Genomic DNA, 11,481 nt, shown 5'->3' with positions numbered 1-11,481 from the left:
ATTACACAAGTTTAATTACATATGAGAAAATCAAAATTAATTACAGAATGCCAAAATGACACCTAGTGTCCTACCAATGCAATCGCAGTTGAGGTGACACGGACACATGCGTAATCTGCAGGATGGACTCACCCGATCTGCGGTCTCTTTGGGCTCACGATCAATATCTCCAGTACCTACGCGTGGCAAAAGCAACGCGCTAAGCAATAATGCTTAGTGGTGCAATAATAAAATAAAAGAAATAGCAAGAAATAAATATGTAACGAATGTATATGTTTTATTTGTTAGGTATTTGTATATCATTTACTTTGTCCACTATTATTCATTTGGTTGCCCCAAGTAACCTACACTAGACGACTGGACTGGATAACGGGTAAACTGGCACTGGGTATCTAGTACCTCGGCCACACCATCGGTCACATATGCATCTCGGTGTGCAGCAGCTACCAAGCTGTAAATGATCTCAGGCACAAGGCCAAATCTCAATGCAAGGTCAGAATGGCTAAAAGCCATGAAATCACAGAATGGCATATTGCCATATGCAGTATTGCTAACTGAACCCTATTGGCATGCCAAACTATCCAAACCAATCTTGTTAGGTATACTAGGGCATTTGGAACTTTTAAATTCTTCACTTTGTGAATTTCAAGTTTTGGTGTCACTATTCACCTCATTGGTCAACAAAAATGTTGACTTTTAGGTAGAAATTGGGTACATTGGTTTTGGCACTCCCAACATACCACATTTTGCATTTAAAACTTGTTGGAATTGATTACCATTACCATTTCTAGGCTTAAATCAAAAGGGCAGAATTTTCAGATTTTGAAGCCTGACTTTACTGTTTCATTGAGCACTGTTGCAGTGGGAATTTGAAGAAATGGTAAACATGAAAGTTGTTCCTTATTTTGTCTAGTTGAATTTATTTTTTTGAATCACTCCATTTGGAGTTTTGTAGCTCCAGATATGGTCCAAAAACCACAGCTGGCCGGATTTCCAAAACTACAGAATTACTAAATCTACAGTACCATGAACAGTGACTGTGATTGCATGTTTGAATAGGTTCTGTCCATAATTTGGGGTAGGTTTCTTCATGAAAGTTGTTTGTCTATGTCTTAACTTATTGCTGTAAAAATTTCAGGTCAATTGACCAAATCTACAGTGAGTTATGGCCAAATGAACAGTTACTGTTCATTTGGTCATTTCTGCAGGTGCTGTTGCAGGGTATCCGGATTGGGGCCAACTTTTGGTCCTCTTGCTTTGGTCTTTTGGGCATGGTTTCTTCAGAAAAAATGTGTCATTATAAGCCTAGTTTCATGTCCAATTGGCCAAACACCAATTGGACCAACACAGCCAAAGTTATGGCTGTCTAATTGGACTGGGATCTCAGTCACCATTGCTGTTGTCCCTAGGCAGCATAGTCATTCTCTTTGCCATGCTATTTTTCAGTCCATATTATGGTCGACTTACCTAAAATGGTCACTAATTAACCATTAAAATGTTCTCTAACAATTTCCTAAGCCAAGCCAAATTTTCACTTCTCAAAACCCTAGCTTCACATTATGTTTTCTACAAAATGCCTTAGTTAGCATACCAATTTATTATCCATGTATCTATATATCTTAAACATCATTTCTAATTCACTCTAAGTCCAACAAAACACTCATTCCTATTCCTTCAATAGGGCAGTCGAAATTCATGTACACATACACATGAGTTTTGTTCATTTAAATTACATTTTCTTACTAAGTTCAAGTCCCTATTCATGAAATTAAAGAGGTTTAGGTATATAGTGCACTAACCTTTAAGTGGCAGAATTTTCCCAAGCTCAAAACTTCACTTTCTTTCCTTTTCTTGGCTGCCAAACACTTCCCAAGGGGTATAGACAAGTTTTTAGTGAAAGGTGTCTAGGGTTTAAGGTGAAATAAGGAAGGAAATTGAGCTTTAATTGAGGTTGTCAATGGAGGTTTGGGTGTGCAAGGGTTTCGGCTGGTAAGAGGATGAGGAGGAAGGCTGCTGGGTTTTGGTCCTTTTGGTCTTCATTTAGTCTCTTTTATTACTTAATTAATTGGTTGTTTTATTATGATTGGAGAAGGCTTTTTAAATGACATCATACTATGTCATATTTTGCATTTTATTTCATTTTTCTTTTCTTTTCATCACTACTCATTTTCAATTTAATTTCTAGTAATGTTTATTCATATTTTGTGTCATATTAATTATTTACTCAACTGGACAAGTCGGCCAAAAATCACCTCTGAACGCGAAATGACCAAAATGCCCTCCGTTTGGCTTAACGGGTCAAAATTGTCTGTACCGATTGAAAAATTTTTCTAGGTATTTTCTTGGCATTCTAATGCCATAGGGACCTCAATAACCCTTCTCTGGAGTCCCAAAAATTATTTTATAATTTTTCCCCGGGTCTAGGGCTCCTAGTTGCGAAAACCGCAACTTCCCTCTGGGTTACCCATCGCTAGGGCACCGGCTCGTTTAACTCGGTTGTATTTTATTTCTAAAATTTTTACTAAATTTTTCTTGTCAATATTTGAGTTAATTATGGTTCCTGACTTTAGTTTAAGTATTTTTCCGGACGTTCTAGCTGTCCGGACTAACACCGGTCACCGGAACAGTAGAATGTACGGAGTTGCTACCGGGAGGGTGTTACAGCAATCTTCTAATTTTGGAGTGCAAGAACATTCAAGTCAAATAGAGATATGTTGGAACTGTGACTTGAATTTATAGACAGATAACTATTGACTACTGTAACTTATGGAGCACTAATTAAGCTCTTTGATATGGGTGCATCCTAAAACTTTGTAAAGCTCTTATTGCTTGTGACCTTTCCAATGCTTAGCTTCTCTTGTAAGTTGTTGAGAGTTTTATATAAGGGAAAGAACCACTTTGAGTGATACACTTTGAGAGACTTGGGTGTGTTTGGGTTAAAGGTTGTGAGAATTACTCTCTTGTGCTTGTACCACTTTTTTATTTTGTTAGTGGATTTTCTGCTGTCCTTCGCCCGTAAATGTAAGCTTATGCCGAACCATGTAAATTTTTTTTTCTTTATTTTATTTTGTTATTGCATTTGTTTAGCCCAGATAAACATTTTGATTCGATCCGCTTATCTTTTCCCTTATAATTACCATGGAAATGGTCTCCATTTTGAGTACGTTTATTATTCCTGTTGGATGCAAGTTTAATGCTTTGGAGATACGTGTTAATAAAGACTTTCTTGTATGGCTTTATTGGTGCTTGTTTCTGATTCTCTCTTCAACTTTACTTGCCTCTGTTCTCATTTTTCTTCCAATTCTTTTATCACTGTGGTTACTTCTCGATACAATTCCTAAAAATGAGTACCTTCTGCTATTAGAGCTAAGATCGATACTTCATACCAATTACATGAACCGTATAAGAAAATAAGAGAGATGACAGGGAAAAGATTCAAAAAGAAAGAAAAAGGAGAATAATAGAGAGAGAAACAAGAGATGTTTGCTTTATTCATATCCCATCAATAGTACAATTTAGGCTTACACCACTATTTTTATCTTTTCCTTATTTCTTTCACTATTGCTCAATGTGCACCACTTTATTAATTCTGCTATTCTCTTTATCTCTTTCTTTATACATGACGTTCTATTGAAAGTGCATCAAACCATATTAATTGATTCATATTAGGCTCAATATATATGTATGTGTGTTGGAATATCACTTATGGGAACAGGTCCAATAATAAAATTAAGAGGCATATAAATGTTGGTAAGCCAAATTAAAATGGCTTAAGTCATTTTGGTGATAGAGAATCTAGTTTCGAGTCTAATTCAATTTGTAATCTGCAAGTATGATACTCATACTCCTGGGTCAGAAGGCGCCATCACCTCCCCAAAATTTGGTGAATTTTCCTTGGTTAAAATTTATAGTTATTAAGTTAATTATTTATAATAGGTAATTTTCATATAATTAGCCATCTCAAATTTGTTAATAATAGTCAAACTTACTTTATAAATTTTAATGCTTAATTTTAAAAATTAGTTTTCTTTTATGAGCTAGCTATTTAAAGAAATGAACTCTAAATTAATAATAATAATAATAATAATAATAATAATTTACAAGTTAAAAAAATTACAATGATAAACCTTTGATGAATTTATATTAAATTTTATCAATTTTTAAATTAAATTTTGTTTTCAATTTTAATCTTACACTCCAGTTATGCAAATTTGTTAAACAAAAAATGATTCTTTATCAATTATATGTTATATATTAATAGCAAAATGATTCAAATATACATTAAAATTATACATTAAAAATTAAAACATATTGTGATAATTCTGCAAATAGATTTGTTAATTAAATTAAAACTACATTAAATTACTAATAATTTTAGTGTGTTAAACATCATCCCCACAAAAAATCATGAATTTCTGCTATTCTCGTGATAAATCCAAACTCTAATATTTTATATTGGGTTAGTGTCGTTTTAGGTGGGGTGTCCAATGAAAGTTATGAGAAATAGTGATCCACAAAGCATCCGACCAAAACCAATATGATGCGCACATCACTTGCACAGAAAACTTAAAGCTCCAAATGCCATATTTCAGCACTGTTATAGCCATTATTAATTTGCCAGAGCCTAACTGTACCCAGAAAAGTTGGGTAAGCTGCCAACTGATTGTTTGGTCGCCAGTAATGAAGAAGGCCATTAATGTTATGAGTTCAGGCCTGAGAATAGCAACCGCTCCCCACTCCTTCAAAGTTTTGTTTATGTTGATTCAGAATTGGAGTTGCTTGGTTTACATATAAGCTATAGACTTGTACTCTTAAAATTTCTTTTTTATATTTTTATATTTTAACTTCTTAATTTAATTATTATATGAGAATATAAAAATATTTTTTTAATTTTAATTAATTATAATTATATTTATAATTTTTAATTTTATTTAATTGTAAGTAAAAATAAAAATAATATATTTTATCTTTTTAATTTAAATAATTAAAATTAATTATATTCAAAATTTTTTATTTTAATTAATTATATGAAAATATAAAATTATATTTTTACTATTTTTCTTTCTAATAGGTATAATTTATTATCACTATAACTTTTGTTTTAATTATTTATATGAAATATAAAAATATAGTTTTATATTTTAATTAGTATTATAATTATTTTAATTTTATTTATTTTAATTATTCTAGATATTATAATTATAATTTTGTTTTTAATTAATTATTTGAAATATAAAAATATTATTTTTTTATATTTATATTTTAATTAATAATATAAAAATTAAAAATTCCAATAAATACACTGATAAAATTAAACATTTAGCCTCATTTACATTCCTGTATATTGATTCCAGGTTGAAAAGAATAATGGTAATTCACTTAGCTGTAAGAATCAGATTTCCTAAATTGTGGGAATGGAAATAAAAATAAAAAAATAAAAATAAAAAAACAAATTTTCAAACACCTACAAAGAGAATTATTTCCATTCCTAATTTATTTTTTTTAACCAAACAGGCCCTTAGTTGAAATCAGAATTGACCCAAGTCAAAATACATTTGCAAAGATATTGATGAGATTTAGAACCAGAACCTCTTGATTCTAGGGCCTTAATTAATTTTATGACTAGACCAAAGCATCATTGGCAAAACAGATTATTGATTGATAAAAGAGAAAGTAGATATAAATGTTTAAGAACTCAAATAGTCATTGAACAAATAAACACTAAAGTACTTTACCGCATTGAACTTAGCATTGAATTCTCAATAAGACAAAAAAGAATAAAAATGGCACATGTCATTTTGAAATTTCAGATTTCACATATAAAATAAATATATAGATGCAGCTCATGAACTTGACACATTTCCAGCAAGAAAATATGATGGGTAATTACAGTTCTAGTGGAGCTTTGGAAGATCAAACAAATTGCACAGATAACAATTTAACGACCAGATGCTATATATCTTAAAAAATATAATAGATTAAAATGGCTTAAATCTTATTAATGATGAAAACCACTCATTCAATTCCAAAACAATTAAGGACCTTCAAATATCAAAATGTTTAACCATGTGCTACAAGCAGAATAAGCATCTTCAATTAGGAAACTAAAGATACAACTCCAAACTAAACCTGCATTATTCAGCGTCATCCAGTCTTTGTCCATGTATCTGGATACCCATTTTTTCTTTTTATTTCTGTCTCTTGTAAATTTTGGCCAAAAAGGACTTCAACACCGCTTGCACCGGCTTGCTAGGATGAGCTTCAATAGAGGTTACTAGTTTCTTATAGCTTTCATTCTCATACTCCGTAAATACCCCCTATTGAATTGATAGTAAATAAAGAGATAAGAGAGAGAAACATGAAGTTGTATAATGAAGTATCTCTATGCACAAACAGAATTAATATGGCAAATTTGGTATTAAGGAAAAGCAAGCAAATAACTGTATATATGTGTTGCAGGAATTAAGTGCTAATATGATCCATATATGCTGAAGTTTATATAATGAAATATCTTCTCTATACACAAACAAACAAACAAAATTGATTTGGCAAACATGGTCTAAGGAAAAAAGCAAGGAAAAATTACTATATTGGTGTAGCAAGAATGAAATGCTAATGCAATCCAATCTTTATTTCAAAATTGTGAAACATCCGTTTCTTGAGATCATGCTCGTACCTGAAGCTTCAGCTCATTATAAAGGACCTTCACCTTTGCTACACTGGCTGGGTCAGCTTTCCCATAGTGCTCCTGAAGGAAATAACATTGTCAATAAGCAAAGCTACTTCATATTAGACAAGAAGGACCAAAGACAACATAAGGAATGCGTTACTCTTACATATAACACTTTCTTTTGTTCTTCATTGCAAAGTTCTAAAGCCTTCACGACCAACCATGAACACTTAAAATCTTCTATATCTGTTCCTATCTGAGTTTACAAAAGGATATTAGCAAGAACTCCATTTATACAAAACGAATTAGAAGTTATTTTTCTCCTCCTCCTCCTTCTCCTCCTCTCACCAAACCCTTCCACCTACTTTTCTTTTCTCCAAATATATACATTGTGCATGCAAGCATGCACAGCGTATATGTTCTAATAATATACAGCCACCAGTCCACCACACTTGAACTCACCTTACCAATTGTCTCGGGATCACCAAAGCAATCCAAATAATCATCCTGCACAAGAAAAAATTTAAAAAATTATAATAATTAAAGAAAGAGTTAGCTACTTGGTACAGATGAATTTAATCACCTAGAGAGAAGTAAACCAAAAGGTTTCCTATAACATTTAAAATAACAATACAGGACACTTTGCACCCTGTTTGGATCTGTTCGGTAACTTAACAATATAAGTACTCCATTTTCAATAAAAGAAAATAAAATAACATAATGCAATTCAGTTTTTATGATTCAAATAAGACAGAATGAAAATCCAGGAAAAGTTGAGGTAATCATATCTGAATTTACCTGTACTTGGAAGTAGATTCCCATCTGAACAAGAATGTCTTTTACAACAATATGATTGTCCAGATTCTCACCCGCTATGAGCAATGCACAAGCAACCTGTGCAAAATTTTATTGTGAGATTGGAATGGCCAAATCACAACTAAGCCACTGAATTTTTGGGTGACAATACTCCTTTTAAGACAAACTTAGTACAATGAGGAAAGTTTAACAAATCAGGCTGTGCATACTCACAGGAAGGTAAAATGAGTAGTAGGCAGTTTTGTACTGAACAATTCTCCGGTGGCTGCATCAATCCCCAACCAGTGTATAAGTTATCAAACATCAACTCAGTAAAGAAAACAAGTTAAATGAAAAGCTTTTACTTATTCCAAGATTACTTGAAAAGCAAATTACATACTTTAATTCAGAAGCATTAATAGGTTTTTCAAACCAAGCCACCCAAATTGTTTGAAATTCAAAACTTTTTGCTTCTTCATAGCCAATAACACAAACTGTTTTGAGGCATCCAGGAGTTGGTGCCATACACATTGCTGGGAAATTCAACAGTTAATTTAAAGCTTATGCAGTTTGAAATGAAAACCATATTTGTATCTATTCCTTGTCAAGATATTGGTGAGATTGAATTCAAATAATACTCTCAATAGCTCATTTAGCATGGTCTTCCTTGTACTTGCACCTTCATAATCCATATGGCTTTGTTCCAACAAATTGTTTGCAGAAGCTCATTTATCTTACATATGAAAAGCAGTTAAATGGGCATATTACATATTGTTTATATGTATGCATATGGCTTCCCAAAATTTGTAGATTGTTTATATCACCCTACAATCTTTATATATTTATTTAGCTTTCTCAATTCCTACTTTTGGCTCCCCAATCTTCATAATCTACTAACTTTAGTATAGATATATGTCAATGGTTCACTCACAGTGACAAAGTGTATTTGGATAAATCCTTTTCTCCTTCAAGTGTTGTAATTAGATCTATCATCTGTCCTGAGGCTGTTTGAAACTCCACCTATGCAAGCATAGCATGAACAAACTATAATCATATTGCTGTAATGAAAAGGAACTAATACAAATATTAGCATGTCAATTACCTCATTAAACAAATCTAGAAGATCTACATAGTATGCCTTCCCTCGGAAGTGCTTTTTAAGAATCCTGGGAATGTGATTGCGAAGCAAAATCCCATCATTTGCTGCAATCAGACCAACCTTCAAAATACAATTTAACAAAGTTCATTGTTTTGCTGACAACAAAAGCCTTATAAATGCAGTGGAAAAGTCAAGCTCATGATTAACACATACCTTGGGCACCCTAAACCAGCAAGGCTGACCACGTCGTGTATGAGAGCTATCCATAATGTCATCAAGTACAAGAAAATAGGCTTGAAGCTGCAATAATAATGGAACAAAGAATAAGAAAATTCTGCAACCAACAGGAAAATGCAAATTCAACCATTGGACATATTTTCCAATAGCCTAAGCAGAGAAAAGCATTGGTTCTCACAGCCATACCCATTCAATACACCAACCAAGAGCACTTGCAAGAAAGATCTCTTCTTCTGTTAATTCCTGTCCTTCTTTCAACAATTTGTAGCTGTCAATTACAGAAAGCCCCCTATTCAGCTTCCCTGGGAAAAGAGAATTACATTTGACAGCTATTAATTTTCAATTCCCTATAAGTAGAAACTTTTTTTCCTTCTTTAACTTTGATAGCAAAAGTTCCACAAACTGTTAAGCAATCATAAATATACGGAATAAATTTCTCATTATATTAGTATAAATATCCAATTCCTACCTCCAGGCACATTGTAGTCCAACATCTGCAACAAATAGAGCATATGCCAGAGTCAGTAAACCAAAATAAAGCTCCATAAATTCATTAATGCAAGCACAGAGAACTCAGAGGAAGGTTTTCTGATATTAACCATATTGAGAGGAAAAATATAGAAAACAAGTTTAACGGTTAAGGATGTCTCAGTTTATATCACTGACTATTAACCTCATAACAATTTGTGGAAGGATAAGTTATGAGTTAGAAGCGCTAAAGAACAAAAAGAAACTACCTTGTGTTGGACAGAAGTCAAGAATACTGATTATGCACGGCATAATGCATCATCCTGAAATCTTCAGGGCTACTATTTTATGCTAATTCAAAACCATACTCAAGTGGAATTGGTTGCAAAGGATTACCGCTGTTTTCAGTTCCCTTAACTACTATATTTAAAACCAGCAGATCCTCGATCCATATATAACAATCGGATGTCTTAAAGCCATTGTAAATGCCAAGAAGTTAAAGGATAACAAATAGTCCTGATAAAATTGCACAAACCAAGCAAATTGTAAATAAACCAAGCAATAAAACTCTCCAGATTCCAGAGTCAACTATTATCCATATTGGCAAATGTGTCCTTTATAGGGAATTTGCTTGTTTAGGCATAATTTCCAAAATTTCCAAAAGGATCAGTTCTTATTCACTTCTTCAACTTACCTATCTAACAATGGGTCTTACAAATTTATCTCAAAAATCACCTTCTCACCTGTGTAATTTTCATGTTTGTAGTTCAACTAACTCAACTCAACTTAACTAAGCCTTTATCCCAAAAATTTATTAGAATCGACTACATGGATTCCCTTTCTCCTCTCTAAACGATTTTGAGTTAAATCCTAAAAAAATTGTGTAATGCTTCTAAGTCATGTTGCACTAAGTTCTCCTCCGAGTCAATTTAAGTCTACCCCTTCTTCACTTTTTTGCTCCGATCCGTATATACATGACTTCATATGACCAAACCACCTTAATTTGCCTCCTCTCAATTTATCCTTAATTAACACAATTCTTATCTTTTCTCTAATATTCTCATTATAAACTTTATTTAATCTAGTATGACCACTCAACCTCCTCCGCAACTCTTATCTTGCGACTCTTACTTTAGATACATACAATTACTTCGTTGGCCAACACCCACAAACATGTGTATACGATTCAACTTATTGAGAATCTTTGGATCACATCTTATAGCTAAGCTAACATCTAAACTAATTATTTCAGCTCTTTTGAGTGTCTATATCATTATGGATTCTTCTTCTTCATATTATATAACATTTAGAAGTGTCAAGAAAAGCAGCATTTCCCATCTCAAACAAGAATCTAAGATTCATTCAGAACCCAGAAACCAAATCAAGCAAAACAAGAAAATCGAACCACTGAAGCACAAAGAGCTCCAATAAACAATGAGCCTTGAAAAGGAAACGCACACACATAGAGAGAGAGAGAGAGAGAATGGAAGTACCCGCTCAACCCATTGACGGGAATCTGGAGTCCATTCGAAAGCCGGATCCTCAAGGAGCTCCTGCTTGAGGACAGAGTAGACCTTCAAGAAAGTTGACTTCAGATCCGCCATGGATTCAAACGGAGATTAGATAGAAACTCTGAAATCAGAGAGAGAATGAAAATAATGAGTAAGGACTGATGTAGAAAGTGACAAATTTATACAGGGGGGTTGGGGGGCAGAGATGCTGTTGACTATCTCAATATTCCTGTTCTTGGCGTTGTGGCTACTGACCTGCTGTCTTTGTTCGCCTGACTACGGAAAATGCAGAGGTGTCAACTCTCAAGGCTCGACTCAGTTCTCTCTAGTAAATGGCTCCCAGTTTTAGCCCTAATTACACATCTTGCCACTGCTGCAGCTTTTGTGGCCGTTGAAATAAAGCATTTATATTATTTTTTTTAATCTATAAATTAAATTTTGTTTTATTTTTATTTATAAAATAAAAATTTTCGATGTAAATTAATCATAAAAATTAACAATAATCTAAAATCACAATAAAAATATTGTAGTTTACTAATAAATTTACTTGATAAATAATATTTTTTAATTTTCTTAATAATTAAATAAAGTGTTTATAGTATACTACCAACGTAATATTTTTTATAAAATAAATAAAATTAATTAAATAAATAAGAGAGAGAAAATCATACATTTCTATATATAAGTACCAAAAATAATAA

At 32.6% G+C, this 11,481-nt stretch overlaps 1 protein-coding gene across 2 annotated transcripts; it reads right to left on the bottom strand.

Annotated features, from left to right (window-relative positions):
- Positions 1 to 5,974: 5,974 nt before the first annotated feature.
- LOC110658887 (farnesyl pyrophosphate synthase 1) lies at positions 5,975 to 11,187 on the bottom strand. Of its 2 annotated transcripts, XM_058144671.1 has the most exons (13): positions 11,036 to 11,187; positions 10,763 to 10,901; positions 9,271 to 9,295; positions 8,988 to 9,103; positions 8,778 to 8,864; positions 8,568 to 8,684; positions 8,397 to 8,485; positions 7,700 to 7,751; positions 7,469 to 7,564; positions 7,133 to 7,177; positions 6,837 to 6,926; positions 6,677 to 6,748; positions 5,975 to 6,317 (listed from the first exon to the last, which is right to left on the bottom strand). In XM_058144671.1, exons 2-13 carry the CDS (start codon positions 10,871 to 10,873, stop codon positions 6,189 to 6,191), a joined length of 1,029 nt encoding a protein of 342 aa, XP_058000654.1. In that variant the 5' UTR covers positions 10,874 to 10,901; positions 11,036 to 11,187; the 3' UTR covers positions 5,975 to 6,188. The 2 variants fall into 2 exon arrangements, with proteins under 2 accessions (XP_058000654.1, XP_021672346.2); XM_021816654.2 differs by having other exon boundaries at positions 10,763 to 11,046.
- Positions 11,188 to 11,481: the final 294 nt, after the last annotated feature.

Source organism: Hevea brasiliensis, chromosome 3, assembly GCF_030052815.1.
Source record: "Hevea brasiliensis isolate MT/VB/25A 57/8 chromosome 3, ASM3005281v1, whole genome shotgun sequence".
Classification (NCBI taxonomy): Eukaryota; Viridiplantae; Streptophyta; class Magnoliopsida; order Malpighiales; family Euphorbiaceae; genus Hevea; species Hevea brasiliensis.
The sequence above is the reverse complement of the archived record's forward strand: the minus strand, read 5'-3'. Positions and strand labels throughout refer to the sequence as shown.

What these genes read in the sequence shown, in the direction of transcription:
- LOC110658887 (XM_058144671.1), bottom strand. Translation starts at nt 10,873, where the DNA reads ATGGCGGATCTGAAGTCAACTTTCTTGAAGGTCTACTCTGTCCTCAAG. An exon ending in CCCGTCAATGGGTTGAGCGG is followed by an intron (nt 9,296 to 10,762) that starts GTACTTCCATTC and finishes TATTTGTTGCAG; the next exon opens with ATGTTGGACTACAATGTGCC. An exon ending in GAATCTACTTCCAAGTACAG is followed by an intron (nt 7,178 to 7,468) that starts GTAAATTCAGAT and finishes TTTCTTGTGCAG; the next exon opens with GATGATTATTTGGATTGCTT.